Source organism: Acomys russatus, chromosome 3 (genome assembly GCF_903995435.1).
Source record: "Acomys russatus chromosome 3, mAcoRus1.1, whole genome shotgun sequence".
NCBI lineage: Eukaryota > Metazoa > Chordata > Mammalia > Rodentia > Muridae > Acomys > Acomys russatus.
This window is the reverse complement of record NC_067139.1, coordinates 5,425,526-5,447,532: the sequence shown is the minus strand read 5'-3', so window position 1 is coordinate 5,447,532 and position 22,007 is coordinate 5,425,526. Positions and strand designations below refer to the sequence as shown.

Here is a 22,007-nt window from a genome sequence, read left to right as displayed (position 1 = left end):
ACGAGGAAGTCAGAAAGCACATCCCCGTATCCTCACCAAAGCAGAGCAACCTGCTACTGTGCTTCCTGTCACAATGGACTGTATCCCCTCAAACCATGATCCCAAATAAGCCTTTTCTCCCTGAAGTTGCTTGTTGTCTGATACTTGGTCACAGAGATGAGGATGGTAACTAACATGGGATGTTAGTGCCATGGGGCAGGCTTGTGACTGTGACTACCTGCCTATGTGGCTTGTAGGCATTTGGAACTGTTTTGTGGCGAACAGTGGAAGAGGTTGGATCTCTGGGTGAGAAAAGACCTTGGATGTGGTACACACATCCTAACGGGATAGTCTGATGGGATTTTGGACATCAGGATGCTGACAGAGTGCTGGAGGTGAAGACTGGCTGTGCTCATGAAGCTGATGTGAGGGACAAGGACTCTAATGGGCCACTCACGGTTTATTCTGCCAAGGAACCAGACTGAGTTTTGCCTGTGTCCTGAAAGTACAAGTGATATTGAACTAAAAATTAAAAACCAATGGGCTAAGCTGTTTGGCAGAGGACAGCATAATATTCAGACTGGGGTATGTTAGTAACCCAGGGTTAGCGCATTGGCTTATATTTATAGTGTAAAGGAACAGAAAGATTAGAAAATGTGTCGTTTAGGGCAATGAACTTGAGCCAGTTATGGTTATAAACATAACTGATGAGGGCGAAGCAGATATGGCTGTGAAGAAGATCTGCACAATCGACGTAAAGCCCGGAGCTTTGTACTGGGAAGGTTGGGATCATTAGACTCCAGCTTGTAAACATGCAAATGTCTTTTAATTTATTCATTTGAAATGTAATAATTTGATGAAGACTGGTCCTAGGGCATCCAGACTGAGTAATGGCCACTTAGTGAAGTGGTTTCCTAGGCTCAGCGTTGAAACAAAAAGAACTACTGTGATCGTGGTCTAAGGAAGCCAGGCTACATCTTGAACCGACAGTAGGTTTGCCTTTTCCACAGGTTATAAAATTTTTCAAACACGCAATATACAAAGTTTACAGAGTCCTGAAGAATTGCATCAAGGCTCCAAGAAGCCAGAGCCTAGCAATGAGTAGCAAAGTCAGATCTTCTGCATAGAGCTCTAAGAGGGAAATACCCAAAGAAGTGAAGGTGAAGCCAAGTTAAAATATCTCATGAAGTATTGGAAAGGCAAAGGATGTCTGCCCAGAAAAGCTTCATGCAGTTGGTGACGCTCACCCAGGAGAGAGGACACAGTGCTGAAGGTAGCAGTGCTGGAGGAGGTGAGGACAGGGAAGCCCACTGGAGCACAGAACATAACTCCACAAGCTGAGATGCTACACATAGGACTGCAGGATTTGGTGCTGAGTCTGCTGGGATTCTGCCTGGCTTTGGTCCGGTGTTTTTTGTTCTTCTCCTATTCCTTCTTTCTGGGGATGTATACTGGAAGTATGCAATAGGGTTGTCCTTCCTTCCTTCCTTCTTTTCTTTCTTTCTTTCTTTCTTTCTTTCTTTCTTTCTTTCTTTCTTTCTTTCTTCCTGGCCTTATAGTTAAGAGGTTGTCAAGTGTCAGTTGAGACTAACTTAGATTTTTGAGCAATGTTAGAATTGTTAAGATCTTGGGGATGTTGGAGATGGACTGAGTGCATTGGCACTGTGAGGTAAAGGGTTCGAGGGTGAGGCGCATTTGCTTATTAAGCTGACAAGGGATATACTTGCCATGTTTACTTTCCGTTGTCAACCTGATTAGATTGATAAGCACCTAGAGCGTTTCATGAGAGGTGCCTTAGGACTTTCCCATGAGTGCTTTGCCAGTGGGGGCGAACCGAGGGGAGAAAACCTGTTCCAAATATGCACAGCACTGTCCCATGGGTTGTGACCTAAACTGAGCAAAAGGAAATCTGAGGGACCCAGCTAAGTTCTGACATGCCCCTTTCTCTGCTCCCCATCCAGCAAGATTTGAGGAGGCCTGGATGTACATTCCTACTGCCATAGAGCCACCTGCTGTCAGACTGATTGGTGAGCGGCAGTTCTCAGTGATGGATGGACTATATGCCCTACTATGAGCCCAAATAAGCCCCTCCTTGCTTGAGCTGCTTCTCTTCAAGTCAACCACAGCATAAGACGAGTAACTAATTAAATGGGATTTTAATGCTTTAAAATGCACAGAGATGCTTTGCTTCTGCCTATATTGTTAATCTCTGCTTCATCAATTTTCTCCACAAATAGCATAATAATTAAATAATAATCTTACTAATCCTTTCAAAGAATTAACTTAGGGCTTGTTAACTATTATTAATTGTTAAGAATTTGGCTTTTTTGTACTTTTCTGTTTTCTGAGTTAGTGTGTGTGTGTGTGTGCGCGCGCGCGCGTGCATGCGTGTGCGTTGAGAATGCATTTTCAATATGTTGTCTCATAATCATCTCTATCTGTTAAGCCTCCCTGTCAGTATTTGCCTCCTGAGTGCTGGAATACAGACATGGCCATCATTTCTGGATTTTGGGTGCTATTGGTTGCGTTCATTTGTAAATTTATTTTTATCATTTCCTTTTCACTATATTTATTTATTTATTTAACTCAATAAATCATAAATCATTTATTTTAAACAACTCTTTGGTTGTACTTGCTTAATTTTACACACAGAAGTAAACGCTAGCAGATTTTTTAATTGGAGTCTTAGAACATTGACAGTGATTTTCAGAGTTGGTTTTGATTTTATAATTGTCACTTTTCACTATATATAATTATGTATAATTTTATTTATTAATTATGTGTATGGGTGGTTAGCCTGCTTGCATGCCCATGTGTACAATGCCCGCAGGCCAGAAGAGGGTGTTAGAGTCTCTGAGACTGAAGATACAGACAGTTATGAACCACCATAGGTATTCTAGGAATCAAATCTGAGTTCTATGGAAGAGCAGCCATCCCTCCAGGCCCAGTATGAATTATTTTTTTCAGTTAAAATATTATTTATTTGATAAATTTATTATTTATAAATATGGTTTTAATTTTGAAATATTTGGTGATTTAGAGTATATTTTTTATTAAATTCTAACTCTTTCAGAGGCATAGAATCTGGGTGTTTGGATATCACTTGATTTATATTGCTAAATCTATTACCAAAGGAAAGAACAAAATGTTGGTTTATAAATACTAACTTTAAAGGTGTGGCTTTAAACTTTATTTTTAGGGAAAAGACATATAAATACATTTCTATAAAACTAGTATAGGAGTTACAGCTCTTCTCTGTAAAATACTCACTCATAGGCTTGTTTACACATGCATACCATTTCAGGAATTCCTAAATTGTGAATAGGAATTATCTAGAAGTTCTTAGCACCTTATTATTCAATCATTCTGTTAAGAGAGGCATTTCCCAGTTGAGGTATAACTTAAATACTGTGCTCTATAATGGTAGAGTCATTAGCTGTAAAGTTCAATAAGGTTTAACAAAGTCTACCTGTGTGTGGCCTCACCAAGACTCAAAACATTTCAACCTCCTTAAAACATTTTCCCCGGTCCTTTCCATGGGTTACCATAGATTAGAGGCAGCTACTTCTGAAAGGGATGCTTAGTTCGTGCCCAGTGTCAGCATTTGCTGAGTCCTGATGTTACAGATGCAGCATCCCTGGCAAGAAATCTTGAGACAAGAAAAGGCCATCACATCTAATTGTACAGAAAGTTACAGCCAGAGGCATCCGACATGGGTACCCTGGAGCATCCCGCTGATGGAGTGCTGAGCATGCAGGTCCATAGGGCCTTTTCAGAGTTGGCTTGCAGCATCTTAGAAAACAGAAATGCTTCAGGAAGTCCCTTCTCCAACAGATCCCAAAAAACCCATGTGGCCTGATGCACTTTCCAGCCTCATACGTTACCTGGTCAGCTTCTGAGTCTGAGGGGACCACGAGCACCACATCACCCCTTTGCAGGTTAAGTTCATCGGAATTTGCTGCCTCGAAATCGTGCAGGGTTTCCACCTGCAACACATTTAAAAGGAACTGATTAATTTTTAGAAATGAGGCTGAGTGTGGTGGCTCTACCTGTAACCCAGCACCGGGGAGTCGGTCAAAGGAAGGAACAGAGCAGTGACTTCAAAGTCAGCTTGGACTGCCTCTTGTGCTCTACACAAGCAAGGGCTGTGGGCTACACAGTGAGCACCTGCTTCACAATAGGAAGGAAGGAAGGAAGGAAGGAAGGAAGGAAGGAAGGAAGAAAGGAAGGAAGGAAGGAAAGAAGGCATAATGTCATATTTCCTAATAGATTATGCAGACACTGTTAGAAGCTTTCTCCGAGTAAATAAGGGATGCAGATCCATGTTACAATCCTGCTATAGGTGGGATGCGGCCTGCTGCACAGGCTCATTTGTAGGTGTGAGAAGCTTGGTCCACAGAGGGGTGGAGAGAGGCATGGAAAACAGTAAGACAAGGAGTGTAGGAGGAGGCCCGGGGAGTGATGCCCTGAAAGGAACTAGCAGGCTTCTCATAGGACTCTGGCTATTCTGCAAGAGGATTATAAGAGAGTGGGATTTCTCCATGGCCCAGCTTCCTCTGTCATCATGTGACCTTTCCTTCTTAAATGACAGCATCTGCTTATAGCCAGAGCAGGGCCACTGCCACTTGTTCTCTGAACTTCCCATTGTGAGCTAAATAAACTACTTGTCTGTCTAAAGATGTGGAATCCAGCATCCTGATATGGTAATATAAATCACGCTAATTCAAATGCCAAGGGGAGAAGAAAACTTCAAAATACTATTGGGAACACTGCTTTCTAGTTACTTAATACCCTTTGCTTCTTGCTGACTTGTATGAGGCCATTCGTGTCTATATTTATTAATTCAATGCAATACACAATAGCTGAAATATTAGCTTTTAAATTTTTACTAGATAGTTTATTGTCACTGATGACTATTTAAGTTTAGCTAAATATGCCAAAGTAAAAAGCTGTTTTGTAAAATAATGAAAAAAAAAAAAAAAACAGGCAAACTTGCATGTTATATAAGAATTACTATTTAATTAAACAAATGCCTTTTTAAAAATTAACATTCACCCTTTTCTATCATACCACTTTATGCCGTGGCAGCCTGTTTTTTCTTTTCACTTTAAAAAAAAAAATAAAGTTTACATTATGGAAAAGACAGAATACCCATTACTCAGCTTGAGGATAGCCCTGACCCGTATTATTTTTCCCATATTGGTTCCATGAAAACACCTGCACACTCAAGATGAAACAGCCTGTCTGTGAAATATACATCTCATCTGTAGAATAAAAATTATCAGAGCTAAAACTGCCCATTATCGAAACATCAATGTATGCAGTGGGAACAGCGGTCCAGAGAAGGGCAGAGCACTGTGCCTCGTGTCACACCACAGTCATCGGCAGGCTAAGGATGGGTCCCTCATACCCCAGTCTTACCTGGCACAAAACTTTGCTATACTGCTTAAACAAATAACCACGGTTCTAGTCCTAACTTTAACCCATATGTTCCAATTATTTTGGCACACGTTAATCCCTTCATAAATTTATTATGCCGGCACCCACTTCCAATGACAAAGTTTCCTTCCAAAAGAGGGACAGAGAAAATGGGTAGAGCTATTCAATCTCATACTTATGAACATGAGTGTGTGTGTGTGTGTGTGTGTGTGTGTGTGTGTGTGTATGGTGGCTTGTGCCTATCACTCACCTCTCTGGGAGGCTACAGCAGGGGAATCACGAGGCGAAAGCCTGCCTATGAAACTTAGCAGGACCTTGTCTCAAAATGAAAAAGAGCAAAGGCATGTCACGGAGCAGCAGAGGGTTGCCTGGCATGTGCAAAGCTCTTGAGTTTGCTCTCAGTGCCACAAAACAAAGAACCACCCAAACCAAATAAGGACTGCATTTTGAAATACAGTATCAAATTATAAAACGTTTACAATCTCTAATCAGATTCTTCGGGGACCTTATCTGCCGCCAACAGTGGGCTGTAAGTGGTTTTTCTAGGTAATTACTGTTGTTGTTTTGTTGACTGGTAAGGAGGCTTTCGTCCCTGCCCAGAAAAACTTTCATCCCAGGAAGGCTCGTTTCTTTCTTCCTTTTCACAGAAGGCCCATAAAGCCTTTGGATACTTGTTTTTTAGACTATTTGTAGGCCCCTCAATCTGTACCCAGTGGCTCTGTTTGCTGCCTCTTTGACCACTCCTTATGGGACAGACTATGGAGTACAATTCACTAGGCAGGGAAGCCAGACTCAGCTCTGAAGCAGGCGGCCTGGAAGGCACTGTGCCCGCTCACTACCCAAGGGCAGTGCGTATGCACTGTGCCCGCTCACTACCCAGGGCCAGTGAGTATGCAATGTGCCCGCTCACTACCCTGGGGCAGTGCAATGTGCCCGCTCACTGCCCAGGGCCAGTGCGTATGCGATCTAGTTATTCTATTTGGAAATATAAAGGGTATCACTGTAGCTCTTGCTTGCCCAGAGCACGGACCGTGGGGCCATTCACCCAGGGGAGGTCAAGTAAAGGGAAGCCGATTTAAGAATACACAATGGAAAACAAAACCAAACCAAAACAAAAAATGAGCAAACAAAATACCCCAAACCACTTGAAAACCAGAAAATGGAGCAAAAGACACCCGAAGAAACGATAAATGACCCTGAAGTGACGATACAAAGACCTTGTAGAGAAAGCCAGGAGGCAGCTCCTGAGCGGCATCGCCTGCAGACAGCGATGAGTCCACAGCATCTGCTGGCACAGCTGGAGCAGCCTGAGAATCCAGCGGTGTGGGCTCTGTAGGCAGTTCCTGCTTCTCAGCCCCTGGACCCTGAGAAGCTGCGTCCTCGGTGGCCTCCCTCGTTTCAGTACCCATAGCGGCTTCGTGGTGTTCTCCTTCGCCTTCGTGGTTGGAGGCTGGCTCGATGACAACGGAAGGGATGACCTTCTCCTGGTGGGTGGAGAAGTGGAAAGTGTCACGGCCTGGGAAACAGCATGTGTGTTTGCTTCTGGGTCAGTACCAGCCACCCACACTTTATCCCACTAGCCCGCAGTTCCAAGCCCACTGAGTTTGTAGACTGTGCGCCCATGAGCTGCATTTGGCCTGACTTTCTCACCGTCTCTCCTGAGCGCTAAACCATTAGTGGGAACCCTATCCAGACCCTTGAGCTGTCACACTGCTTGGAAAATGGGAGGGGTCTACGAGCAATCCAGGGTGGTCAGAAGCTAAAAAGGGAGAGGGGTCTGCCTGAGGCGGCAGGAGACTATCCTGAAAAGAAAATAGAAAGGACACTTCATGCTGCTGTCACACTTTGCAATGGGTGTTCTTAAGTGCCAAGCCATGGGGGCCTGGGATGTGCTGTCTTCGATAACTGTGGTGTGTGTGTGTGTGTGTGTGTGTGTGTGTGTGTGTGTGTGTGTGTGTGTAAAAAGCCTTGTGAAGAGTCTGAGATACTCTACAAGTGACATACACGAAATAGTGATACAAGTAACTGCACCTCACTACTCATGCTGAGTTCCCCCGAGGGCTGGCACAGAGCTAAGCTTTGGGGGGCATTTCTCACCCCACCAGTTCTATCATTTTATCACGTGCTTTGTTCCTCTCACTACTATGGGCTTTCTCACTGTGGTGGTTTGAATAAAAATGTCTTCCCCCAGACTCATAGGGAGTGGCGTTATGTGGTTTTGTTGGAGGAAGTGTGTCACTTGGGCGTGGGCTTTGAGGTTTCATAAATTCAAACCAAGCCCAGTGGCTCACACTATCTCTTCCTGCTGCCTGTGGATCCAGATGTAGAACTCTCAGCTCCTTCTCCAGCATTGTACCTGTATTCCATCACGTTTCCTTCCATGACAGGGATGAACTAAACCTATGAATTGTAACAGCCCCAATTAAATGTTTTCCTTTGTAAGAGGAGCCATGGTCATGATGTCCCTTCACAGCAACAGAAACCCCAAGACACTCAACATCTGTACTTTATTCCTTCCACCTACTATGGTTGTAGTTTCCTTTGTCCTTTTCCGTGCATCAGCCACAGGCATAGGAAATCTATTCCACACAGATGGCTACCACCCAGGCTAGTGGACAAAGGCCCACGCAACAGCCATCGCCTTAGACATGCCTCAAGACCCCTTTACCTGAGGAGCAGCGCCTTCAGGCTCTGCTGGTTGCAGGCTCTCGCTGCTCGCACCCTCAGTGCATTCAGCATCTGTTTTGGCTCCCTCTGGACTTTCTCCTTCTCCAGCAGGGAGGGCTGCTTTCTCCACCTCTGTTTTCTCCACTGGAACCCCCTCACTTGGCACTGTAGCTCCCACAGCCTCCTCGGCATCAGTTTCTGGAGGGATCTGTAAGGAAGAAGGCAGTCACTATGTCTGTGCATTCAGAGTCTCCACAAGGTCTCAGCCCCACTCCATCGTTTGTCCCCAATTGCTAAAAGCTCAGCACCAAGTGGCTTTCCCATGGACCAAATCCCAGGAGTCAGGGGCAACAGGATCTTCTCTCTGTGATCAGAGTTCACTCTTCCCCAGAGCACCCAATGATATGGATTTTGCATCCCTTGGCTTTCCCTTCAGCCAGGTATTGTGGATGGCATAGACCAGGTGGCATATACCATTCTTTGGGCTCTAAAATTTAGAGGCTATTGGTAAGCAGTGGGTGGATCTCTGTCCACGGGCTATTTTTGTTGTTGTTGTTGCATAAAAGCAGATAACAGTGGCATAAGCCTTCGGGATCAAACAAGTTAAAACACTGAATGGACCTGGGTCCATGTGAGGTGTGCCTCATGGAGGAAGAGCACAGTGGGTCAGCGTCCCACCAGGCAGCCACAATCAGGATGCCTGCACTAGTGATGCTCTCCACATCCGAATCCTTCGGGGAAATTGGAATGATGGTGGGGTTCCCCCAAAAGATCATTAGTGGATGAGGGGAACTAGCTCTAAATTTTAATATGCATCAGCAATATACAAATATGCATGGAGTCAGCTGCTGGCTAGGAAAATGTCACAATCAGACTTGGAGTCTTTACTAAGGGAAGCAAAATCAAAAAAGCTTTCAGTAGTATTTAAAACATGTGATGATGAAATAAGGAAAGCACCGAGTCTAACCCTTTAATAGGGTTCTAATGATCCCAGCATGGCAGGCCTGATTTGAGAAGGTAGAATAAAAGAGACCATTGAGAAAGAATGTTAAGACTGATTTTACATAGTGTACCCAGGATACACATTCCAAAAATTAGCATTGCTTTATGATGGGTGTAGCAAGGGCTAATGCTTTCCTTTATGGAGTCAGCTCTGTGCTGTTCACTGTGCTAAGTCAGGAAAGCTGTACTCTTACAAGCATTGGCTCTCCAACCCTGACTTCTGACATGGGCGATGGAGAGCAGTGCTCACTGGACACCACAAACGGGTCACATGGGAATGTGACCTCACACAGCTCTCAACATGGTTTCCTCCAAGAACTCTCCCCTCTGCCTCAATGTCACAACTGCTATGTTACTTAAAGTAATCTTCTATGAAGCACTTTTTATAACTACCATAAAAGCCATATCCTCTGACACACTATCAAATGTCAGTCGTATTCATAGAAATTTCCGTGTCTCATGTGAGAAGCTCCTATTATGAGAAAAATGGGCAATGGTGCAAATGTAGCCACTTGTTTTTATTTCTTTTATTCTTACTATGTTATTAAAAATACATGGACTCAAAAAAGTGATCTTCTTGTGTGATTTGTAGCTGGTGCTTAATTGAAATGAATTTTACATGCTGGTAAATGCTGAAATTAGTTAAAAGTTACATGGAGATTTGAGTTTTTGTGAATGACTGGACATTTCAACAATAAAAATAAATGAAAAACTTAAGAGAATCACACCCCTCGTTTAAGTAAACAGTGGTCTTTTTTTTTTCAAATGTCCTTGTCACTGTTGTCAAGAGATGCATACTTATCGACAATTTAGGAAGGCACCTTAATCCCTAGAATAATAATGGGTTATTGTTGGTGAAATCAACAGTTTTCAGCTGAGATGCAGCTCAGTGCTACAGTGCTTGTATTGAGGCTCCAATTCTAATGCCAGGTATTAAACAACAGGAAGGGAAGAAGAGAGGGAGGGGAGGGAGAAGGAGGGGAGGGAGAGGGAGGGAAAGAGGCTTTCACCTGGATACTCAAGACCAAGCAAGTTTTCCTCCACACTAGGAACTATTCATACAAATGATATGAAGGAAGGAGTTCACAGGCTCAAGTGCGGAAGACAAACTGTTTGATCATAATTCTGTCATTTTTGCTTTTCATCTGTCTTAAGAAAAGTCACTCCTATGAGCAACACAATGATTTCAATGGCTTTGAACAAGATGGACTCTAAATGCATGCAGATAGAATGGCAAACCAGCCTACACACACACACACACACACACACACACACACACACACACACACACACACTGCTATAGATGAAAGTTTCATAATATGTGCCTCCCATACATAAATTCTTCCATGCATAATGTATGTTTTGGACAGCACATATCACTATCACTGTGTTAAGTGAATTAATGTTACTTTTTTTGAAGGAAACATTAATTTTCTATGGCATATTGATGGCATTACCAAGGGTAATTTTGTGTTGTTGTTGTTTTTTTTTTAAATTAAAAAAATTATTAAGTGTTTGCTTTACATCCTGGTCATAGGCCCCTCCCATTTTTCCCTCCTCTTGCCCCACCCTGCTTCCCTGTTTCCCCATTCCCTCCTCCTTTACTCCCCAGGGAAGGAGAACATACCCTCCCCCCAACCTCCAGCCCTGCCCCCCATATCAAGTCACATCAGGACTGAGGGCATACCCCTTCCCCTGTGGCCCAGCAAGGAAGCCTCATCAGGGGAAAGCAACAAAAAAGCAGGCAGCAGAGTCCTTGCCAGAGCCAGAGCTGACCCCCACTTCCCTCACTAGGGTCATGATGACTGAGCTGACCATAGGCTACATCTGTGCAGGGGGCCCAGGTCCAGTTCATGCAGGGTCTCTGGCTGGAAACCCGGTGTTGTTCTAATTAATTAAATTTTTAAAAGATTTATTTTATTTTACTTATGTATATGTGCGATTGTGTCTTTATGTGCACATGCATGCAGGCTTCTGTGGAGGTGAGAAAAGGACATCAGATCTCCTGCAGCTGCAGTTACAGGTGGATATGAGGTATCCACATGGGTGCTAGAAACTGAACTGGGGTCTGCTGGAAAAACAGCAAGCACTCTTAACCCCCTAGCCATCTCTCCAAAACACCAAAGATAATTTTAAAACTCATTTGATGCAAACAGAATCATTAGCCTATGCATGATTATTTTCTGTCTGTCTGTGTTTGGACTGTATCCAGACATGCATATCATAGCTCTTCTTCGGCTATGTAATCTGAACAGGCTTTGTTGGCTGAATCTGCTTGTTCTGACGCCAGCACTGCTATGACATCAGCTACCAGCAGGTGGAGACCAGGGACTCGGTCCTCACCAGGCAGGTACTTCAGCCTCAGGGTCGCAGCAATTCACAGGATCTCTGTCACATGGAAGGGACCAAAGTGCAGCAAAGGGCTAATAAAAGTGGTGGCAAATAAACCTCGCCCAAACACTGAAATGAACAATGCCAGAAAAAGATGCTAAGAAAAGTAGTGTTTTCACAGCCGAGGAAAACGACATTCAGAATGACCTACTGAGAAAATGAAAGTGAAAAAGACTGCTTCCCACACCTTTGCATCCTCTAGCAATGGATTTCTAATCCGCTGGCCATGTTCAATTAACATTTTTGATTTTACAGCTTAAAATACTACATTCAGCGGCCTATTACACTTCCTCATACATGGTTTCTGTGTCTGACCTGGATTTTAGCATTGCCTCAACCCTCCTCTTACTTCTGCAATGTCTTTCAAATTTCTACTCTTACCAAAATTTTCCTATGAATATTTACTGACTAACAGAATAATACAAAACCACAACAGAACTTAGGAACCTACCAAAGTAGGTGTTAGTACTAGATTAAATCAGAGAAGGACTGGAAAGGTTTTTAGTCCTAATATTTTTCCTCTTTTACTGTTTTTATTCATCCCAATAAGTTAGCTTTCTGTCAATAAGAAAAGACAACCCATTTCTATGCTTTGCTTGCTGCAGTGGGTACCATAGCTCATTGCGCAAACCGTTGCTTTTTAAAAGCATTATTCAGGAAGACGAAACACAGCTGCTGAAGGAGCTGTGTGGTGTTCAGATGAACAACAGCATCACACTTTGCCAGGGCTACACTACCCATTGCCTAAGGTTTATTTCCTGGTGGGCAATGTCCTTCTCCCCTGACGCCAGGCATCTGCTCTTTTCTATAATGACGAGGCCCACAAGCCACAACACACAGGACCACTGCTAGCCAGCAGGGGCATTCCACAGAAACCGTGTGGAAACCTTCCGGAGCTGGAGCGCTGCCCCCACCCCACCACACAGACACACTGCTTTTTCATCTGCTCTGATCTTATGTTCTGTGTTGGAGGGAAAGTTATGACATTTCTGTCAGACTCATTTAAACACCAGTAACTACATTAGCAAAACCTGGGAGTGGAATTACAGGAATGTAATGTAACAATCACAGAGTGATCAAGTCTTGAAAGGGAAAACACAGCGAAGTGGCAGAAGCAGGGTTGCAGTGGCTGAGATCCCCCAGCAGGGATGGCAGCAGGAGAATTTGTAATCAGCGAAGCTGTACTGTTCATTCTTTTGATTAATTACTCCTTTGCTTGATAACATTAACTACAAACAATACATGAAAAGCAGCTTGCCAATTATTTACCAGCTGTAGATGTGGACAGCTGAAGATAATTTGACTCTTCTTCAATTCAGTATAGGTCCCATGTATGTGTGTGCGCACACACACGCGTGCACGTATGTACAAAGAGATAATATGTGCATTTTCTGATTGAATATTTCGATACATACATGCATTTTCTGATTTAAAGAGGATACCATGATCTAAAACATAATGAAAGTATGTCAAAGTATAATTTTGATATGTTTATTTTTCTTAATTTTATAATAATCCAGGGGCTGGCTTTGTTTATTAAGTAAAAGGTGGCTCATCTTCATTTTAAAAATTCTATCAGTGGCATACAATGCTTTTATTGCTTTTGTATTCAGCTATTTATTTAACAGTTCTCATAATATTGGCCACTTGTTGGTTTCTAGTTCTTACTGCTGTACACTGTGAGAAAGAGCCTTTAGGCTTGTGAACACCTACAAACACCATGCATTTAAATATTAAACTGTTCTATTTATTTGTTTCTGCTGATATTGGGGAGAGAGGCTTTATACGCTATTGCATTATGAAAATTTTCAAATAGAAAACTGAACCATATAGTAATCTTCTACTCATCTACCTGGCAACTAACAAGTCACTTGTTCACTTATCCATGTTTATATGATCCACATGAGAGTCAGTGGAAATATATTCCCACAAATTGTTTCATGGTTCTTCTGGAGATATCATTTTGCCATGCTTTGATAGTGTCTTTTGTTCTCTTCAGAACAGTCAATTCCTGGGTTGGAGCAGATTCTACAATGCCCATGGAAGCTCGGTGCTGGTCTAACAACCTCTGGCCTTGTTTTGAGAGGGCTAAGTCTGAAGCAAGCCTCTCTGTTATTTGCTTGAATAAATTTCTAAGTTTTGAGTTCAAAGTTTAACAATATATTTAGATGTTAATTTTCATCAGTTTTGCTGTTGCGTGATTTTTGTTAGCATGTATTCACTTTACGTAGTGATGGGCTTCATAGACGTTTCTGTGGGTATATTGCTGGACCATACTTCTGTGTCTGCCTTCCTGTTCTCCCATCCACCTTACTCCCCCTCCTTTCTCTAAATGGTCTCACTTCCTCATTGTCACAGCTACCGATGACGATGACTATATTTATTGCATAAATGAATTTACGCACATCCACTTGAGAAAAATGTCTCTTGCTGATTGTAATTTCTTATAATCTACCCTCACAGACTCTTTCAATAGAAAACCTCAATTCGTCATGTCATGCCTCGTTTTGAGTCTGTAGAGATCTGCCCAGCCCCTTCTGGAGGATCAGCAGTGGTCCAGCAGTTGAACCCTTCTCTTGCCCTTCCGCTCTGTAACCTTTGCTCTGCTTTCCCCCCTCGGTGCTGGGAGATCCTCTGTCTGCGATGCCAGGAGATCCTCCGTGCTTGCTCCTATGCCTAAATTCTACATAGTTGTCCCTGGTCTTTACCGCTTGGTCCTCTAACATTCCACTTTATTCCCTTAAAGTCCATTGTTAGATCCTTTCCACATGACTCTCAATGACTCTTTTCCTCTCATCAATGTTATCTTGGGTTTCAGGGTGAGGCGATAGTTTCAAGCCTTTCTCCCCAGATTTTGCATAATACTCTTGTAATCTGTTCTCTAAAATGAAACTTTATCTCATAAGCAATTCTTTCCTTATTTTGTGTTGCTTTATTTGCTCTCTGCTGCTTTCCCACTGTTTCCATTTTGTTTAGTTACTTCAAATTTGGTGACAACTCAGCAGTTCCTGTAAATTAGAAACATTTTTGTTTGTTTGTTTCTTTTTGCATCCCACCTGGGGACACTCAGATGCCCCTTTCAGGTCAACAGCTGGACAGCATTATCTCAATTAGATTTTTTTTTCCAATTGTCAGAAGCCAGAATTATCTGGAAAGAGGAAACTTCAATCGAAAAAAACTGTTTCTATCAGATTGGTCTACAGGCAAGCCTGAGAGATATTTTCTTGATTAATGACTGATGTAGAAGTGCCCCGCCTACTCTGGCTGATGGTTCTAGGTTATTTAAGAAGTCAGGCAGAGCAAGTCATAGGAAGCAAGCCAGTAACCAGCCTTGCTCTGCAGCCTTGGCTTTCGTTCCTGCCTCCAGGCTGTCCTGACTGAGTTCCTTCTATGGCTTCCCTCGGTGATGGACTGTGATTGGGATGTGAGGGCCAAATAACCCCTTCTTCCTCAGGTTGCTTTTGGTTATGGTGTTTATCTCAGCCATAGAAAGATACCAAAGCAGGGGTTTATCGGTTGTTACATATACTCACCTACTTTGAATATCTCAAATGTGTGTCAGAGGTGTGTAAGTATGCTCCCATCAGCACACTGCCAAAGTGTGTGTAAGGTGTGTGTGCTGAGACAAGCACCTTCATACTCAGTCCTCATGCGCCTTGTAGGCTTGGCTGTGACTTCATACTCAGTCCTCACGTGCCTTGTAGGCTTGGCTCTGACTTCAGTTGCCTCTATGCTTTCAGTTATGGAACAGTCTCCTGGTCATAGCTGAAATTTTTAGAATATAGCACTGTAGAAACTTTGATGTTCTTTGTCAAAATTCTCTTTTACTGTCAATTCTGAGGATTACAATAGAAAAACTAATAAAAGTTAGCTTTATTTATTTATGGCCTTTTAGTGTTTTCAATTTTTTCATCCCATCTTCACTTATGCAGTTTTTTTATTTACCCTATTTCTGTCATAAATGACACAAATGGTAAGTGAAGACTACAGTAAGTATATAGTTTACAGATTTTAGATAAATAATACACTTTGATAATTGCTGAACAGTTTATATTGGAGTCAGAACATGGCAATATTCCTGATGTTTATTTTATGTAGACAACTGATTGAAAGATCACAAAGCTCTAGGCTTTCTAGTTTATTCAATGCTGAAGAATAATAATTCTGATGCACAAACCATCTACTGATGTCATTTTTTTATATGCCCATGCTGTAGAAACCAGCCTTTACTATAAATGCAACATTCTCCTGGTTCTATCACAGAAGTTTTGCGTTTGTTTCATATTATTCTCTTAACATCTCTATTATAGCTTATTCCCAGTTTCTAGAAGTTAACTAAGACGACAAGAGCTAAAGTAACCTGCTCAACCAGTAAACAGATTTGGAATGGTCTGTTCAAATTCTGTGGTTTTGTCACACCAATCTGTACCCAAGAAGATAAACATCTAAATTAGGGAGGTTTCTAGCAATCCTTAGAACTTGAGTACTACCTACAGACACCCTGGTGCTAACTCTCAAGCCAGCCATGTTTGAAGAGAACTCTAAATATCCCTTTAAACAGCTAACGTGTGTCTTTTTGCTCTTCGAATGCCACTCTTTAAGTAACTTCTATTTTACGTACTATTTGGGAGCTCGCAAAGACATATCACAAGGTCTCATAATCAACAGCAAATTTTGCAACAAATTCAGAAATCAAGAAGAGGTTAGTTGGAGTTCTAGTTTAGTTTTAATTGTCAACTTGACACAGCTTAGAGGGAAGCCATGATTAAAGAATTGCCTAGATCAGATTGGCCTGCTGACATGTCTGTGGAGGCACTGTCTTGACTGTTAACTGATGAAGGAGACATGGTGTGGGTAGCACCTTTCCCTAATCAGGTGGTTCTAGACTGTCCAAGAAAGGTAGCTAAACATAAGGTTAAACAAGTAAGCCAGCAGGCAGTATTTCTCCATAATTTCTGCCTTTAATTCCTGTTCTGACTTTCCTCACAGATAAACTATGATATGGAAATTTAAGTCGAATAAGTCCTTTCCTTCCTCAAGTTGCTTCGGTCATGGTGTTTATCCCAGTAACAGAATGAAACTACAACAGTTGAGTAGAACTTTCCTACATTACTTTTGCAATTATCTCCTAGATTTTGCTGTTTAGAAAGTTAGAGAATGAAGAAGTATAAAAGGCCCGCTGATGTTTGCCTGGATTTATTCATTGCAGTACAAACAAAAACGCTTCCCAGTTATGTTCGCTAGCTAAGGATGAATGTCATCCCAAACGTGCAAGCCCCTGTAGCTCTGTGTTCTCATCGTCCCAGTGAAGAAATGAAGTGGGGTGAAAGGACTGCCGGAGATAGGGCTGGAGGGGGACTGTCAATTCTCTTCGGAGCTGGCTGTATAGCATTACAGAGGAAACTAGTAAAGGGACAGAGGCAGTGAGGGTTCCCACCATCGGCCATTGCTGCCTTTTCCTCACTGTCCTTAAGGCTCCAGTTGGAGCTCTTGATATGCTGAAAATCCTGGCATTTTATAAGCTTTTAAATTTAAATTTAAAAGTATTAAAAATAAGGATGAAATATTTTCTTCAAGGTCTATTTTAAAGACAAAGTCAAGAGGTAGCTCAGGTCTGCAAGAGACCATTATAATCCCATAGAGAGGATTCTGGTACTTTGACTTAGAATGGCAGTTGGTATACCTCTTCCTATTAATGATATTTAAAACACTGCCCACCACAGCCTCCCTCCAGCAAGACCAAAGGGAGAGTGCTGTCCAATGGGCATTGTTTGAAGTGGTACCTGGTATTGCTAATCTGGCTGTCACATTCATGCATTTCCTTCCAAAGAGAATTAATTACAGGAGTTTTCCCTCCCTCATCTGCATCTCACTCAGCTTTCAATTTGCTATCTTCGTCTTTCCTGCAGTCTCATCGGAAACCATAAGCAGCTGGATTCTGGTCCAACTCAACCAATTGCTGCACTGTTGCCGTGGCAACGGCTGTCAAAATTAGCTCCACATCTTCCTTGAAAAAATCATCTTCTGTAGAGATGCCAAAGTTAATCAATTTTTGTTGTTGTTAATTTGGCTTTAAGCACAGAGCACAGTATACATTAATAATATATTGTGGCATTAAAATTTTGATCAGTGATTTATCTGCAAAGTGACTACAAGTAGGTGTAGCTTTTGAAGAAAAGGTATTGTATACTGTGCTTACTCAGAAATGGGGGCACAAGTGAGTAGTAGACTGGAAAGCAATAATAATAGGTGTCTCAAGTTTGTAAGATATTTTTTTACTTAACTCTATTTAACAGTGTTTAGTGTTGAACCCTGAGCTTCAGTCATGAAAAGCAAGCACAGTAATACTGAGTCATAACTCCCACGCTGAGATTGTTTTAAAAAGATGTCTTTGCCTCTGTAGCTCCCATCCCGATCCCTAGGCTCAGTGCTGCTGGTCAGACACAGTGCATGTTTGGATGTCCTCTGAGAGTTTTCATTCAGTGGGGCATCGGGACAGAAGCTGGGTCTTGCTATTGGTCTCCAGGTGAAATTGGTATGGAAGAATGGGGTTATAGAAGGACCCAGAGGGTCCAGGAGCACCACAAAAAGACTACCAAGGCTGGAAGATCTGGACCCAGGGGGCCTTCAGAAACTGCTGTACCAACCAAGGACAATGAATGCAGTAAACCTCGACCCTATATTCAGATCTAGCCAATGGACAGCGCATTCTCCATGGTTGTGGGGAGATCAGGGACTGCCTCCGACATGAACTCTGGTGCCCACTAGTTGACCACTTCCCCTTGGTGGGGAGGCCTGGTAGCACTCAGAAGAAGGGGAAGCAGGCTACCAGGATGAGACCTGATAGGCTGTGAACATATGGTGAGGGAGGAGGTCCCCTTCTGTCACAGGTCTGGGGGGGGGGGATAGGGTGAAAAAGGGAAGGAGGGGAACAGGAAGGTACAAGCAAGGGGATAACAATTGGGATGTAATCTGAATAAGTTATAAGAAAAAAAAGACATCTTTGCAAGTCAGGAATTGTGGCATGTGCCTGAAACCCCAGCATCTAGAGGGTTGAGATAAGAGGACAGCTTGGGCTACATAAGTAAGTGACAAGCCAACCTACACAGTAAGACTCTGACTCTAAACACTGACAACAAAACAAGAGCAGCAGGACACCTCCTAAGTGGGCCTTTGATGAGGATGACAAAACTGAAGGAAATGTGCCAGACACAGCCTGAGACTAGATAAAGGAAGACCGGGTAGAAAATCACTTGAATATTCTCATGTTCATGGGTACATTTTCCAACTCTGACTGTGTCAAGGATCATGTACACGTCACGGAGTAGCCCAGGCCTTGACAGATGGCAGTGCGTGGCCCAAAGCTTGAGGAGAGAGCAGCTGAGCGCCACACTGAGAACGCAGATGGGCAGCCCCTTTCTTCATAGCTTTAAAACAGTTGTGGCATTACTGAGTAAACTGCTCCATGGTGATCTGTCATCCTAGTCTCCTAGCAAATACAGGCTGGAAACAGCCATAAATGAGTGTTTCACCATACCACAGGGATTTGAAAGTCTTTACATTTTAAAGCATTTGGTTGTAGATTTCTTTTTTTAAGAGCAGAGGAAAAGTTTATCAGGTGCAACTCCTTTAAGGGAGAGATGAGAAACAGGCATAGAAGGTAAATATTTCCCCAACACAGCTTCCTACAGCCAAGGAGCTGTCCTCTGGCAGGTTTTCCTCATGCCTGTGTACATCAGGGTAAGCACAAGTATCTGAGTCATAGGGTGGGTCTCGAACCCAGCACAAAAAGCATCCTTAAGGGCCCCCATAGCTTTAAAGCCTGAGAAATATTTGTAAAGAATCAATCTTTTTAGATTCTTGGTTCTAAAATATATATCATTGGTTCAATATTGGACCATCACCAACTTAGGAAAGTAAAACAGCAAGGAATCAATACATATATGGCAGGCAATCATAGGAGACAAGTTAGTGACCATAGACATCATTTCATTTTGACTTATTCAACTCCCCCGCTCCCACTTATAACAATGCACTTGGCAGCCTAGTTCTGTCACCTGCACGTACCGTGTAAGCACTCCTTTCCAGCAATGCACCGAAGACTTCAGAACCTCCTTAAACTCCTATATGTATCAGGCTACATGTGTTTCCATTTCTGAACAACGATACACATTTCCCCACCCTGGTAACAGCTACTATTCAAGTGAACCCCAAACATATCTGGGTGTGAAGAGTAGAAGGGCCAATCCGGCTGGAACTAGTTTCTGTTGCATATGTAGTAAGGCAAAACTGTGTCATCTTTTAGGGATCATCTCATGCCTATGCATAATTGGCCATGCATGTTATGATTAAAATTAGATGCATTATGGGAAAGGACATGTATAGCAGAGAAATGATGACATAACAGACTGAGAAACACTCAAACTACACCCCTTAGTGGCCAGCCCATTCCCCCTTGAGATCTATAGCACTACTTCAAGACACTACTCCTGGGCATATACCCGAAAGATGCTCCACCATCCAACAAGGATATTTGCTCAACTTTGTTCATAGCCATATTATCCATAATAGCCAGAAACTGGAAACCACCCAGATGTTCCTCAAGAGAAGAATGGATAAAGAAACTGTGGTGCATTTATACAATGGTAAACTATTCAGCTATTAAAAACAAATGGGTACTGCATGTATTGTCCTTGGCTGGTTCCATAGTTTGAGCAAAACCCCTGGGCCCAAATCTGCCCATCATAATGTTTTTCTTGTAGTTTTCTAGGAAACTCTAGGTCCATCTATTTCCCCGTTCTCCCATACTTCTCTCACCGAGAGGCTCAATAGGATGTCCTCCCCTCTATCCCACTTTCATGATAAGTGAAGACTTTCACGGGACATGTCCTTTGGGCTAATGTGCAGATATAAGTGAGTATATACCATTTGAGTCTTTCTGCTTCTGGGTTAACTCACTCATTATGATCATTTCTAGTTCAATCCATTTGTCCACAAATTACAGGAATTTCTTGTTTTTAATAGCTGAATAGTATTCCATCGTGTAAATGTACCACAGTTTCTTTATCCATTCTTCTACTGAGGGACACTTAGGCTGTTTCCATGTTCTGGCTATTATGAATAAGGCCGCTAAACTTCGAACCCTAAACCAGATCTAACCAATGGACAGGACAGTCTCCACAGCTGAATGGAGAGTGGAGAGTGGAGAGTGGGGACTGACTTTCATATGAACTGTATTTGACCACGCCCCCTTGATGGGGAGACCTGGTGGCACTCAGAGGAAGAATAGCAGGCTACCAAGAAGAGACTTGATACCCTATGAGCATATACAGGGGGAGGAGTCACAGTCATAGGGGAGGGGGAAGTAGGGGGAAAATGGGAGGGAGGGAGGAATGGGAGGATACAAGGGATAGGATAACAATTGAGATGTAATATGAATGAATTAATAAAAAAAGATATTAAAAAAAACAAATGGATAGATCCAGAAAAGATCATCCTGAGGGAGTAACACAAACCCAGAAGGACATGTATGGTATATACTCACTTATAAGCTGATATTAGCCACATAATACAAGATAGTAAATCCACAGGCATAAAGAAGCTAAGTAACAAGGAAGACCCTAGGGAGAATGCTTAATTCTCATTCAGAAGGACAAATAGGATAGACACCGGAAGCAGCTGAAAGAGGGAACAGGATGGGAGCCTACGATAGATGTACTCTCAAAGACTTCACCCAGTAGGGCATTTAAGCAGATGCTGAGAGTCACAGACAAACTTTAGGTAGAGCCCAGGGAGTCTTTTTGAAGAGGTGGGTGGGTAGAAGGACCAGGAGAGGAAAGGAGCTTCAGAAGGACACCAACAAAGTTAACAAATCTGGGCCCAGGGGGGCTTGCAGAGTGATGCACCAACCAAGGATCATACGTGGAGGAGACTGAACCACCAACCAAAGAACATGCACGGGCTCGGCCTAGACCTTCTACATATATGTAGCAAATGTGCATCATGGGAGTAGAGGCTGTCTCTGACTCTGTTGCCTGCCTTTGGATCCCCTTTCCCTAGGCCCCCAGCTCAGATGTATGCGATAGGTAGCTTAGTCTCCATGTGGGTGGGTTTCCTCATATGGGGAACAGGGCCCATCCCTAACACGGGTTCTGGTGCCCACTTGTTGCTCACTTCCCCCTGGCAGGGTGGCCTTCCTGGGCCCCAGAGGAAGAGGATGCAGGCAGGCCTGATGAGACTTGATAGGTTGAGGTCAGATGGTAGGGGAGGAGGGACACTCCTCTCCAAGGACTAGGGAAGGGGGATGGGGGAAGAGGGAGGGAGGGTGGGGCTGAGAGGACACGAGGGAGGGGGATAGAATCGGGATGTAAAGTGAATGAATTTTTTTGTGTGTGTGGTTTTTCGAGACAGCGTCTCTCTGTGTTAGCCTTGGTTATCCTGGACTTGCTTTGTAGACTAAGCTGGCCTTGAACTCACAGCTATCTACCTGCCTCTGCCTCCCGAGTGCTGGGATTAAAGGCGTGTGCCAC

General features: G+C 43.0%; 1 protein-coding gene across 9 annotated transcripts in view; it reads right to left on the bottom strand.

Annotated features, from left to right (window-relative positions):
• Amph (amphiphysin) overlaps positions 1–22,007 on the bottom strand; it is a 196,625-nt gene that overhangs the window by 5,052 nt on the left and 169,566 nt on the right. For all 9 annotated transcript variants that reach the window (XM_051168136.1, XM_051168158.1, XM_051168167.1 and 6 more), the window contains 3 exons: positions 8,087–8,293; positions 6,636–6,902; positions 3,864–3,965 (listed from right to left, as the gene is read on the bottom strand). In XM_051168136.1, the coding sequence (XP_051024093.1) occupies positions 3,864–3,965; positions 6,636–6,902; positions 8,087–8,293 (576 nt within the window). The remainder of the gene's footprint in view (positions 1–3,863; positions 3,966–6,635; positions 6,903–8,086; positions 8,294–22,007) is intronic.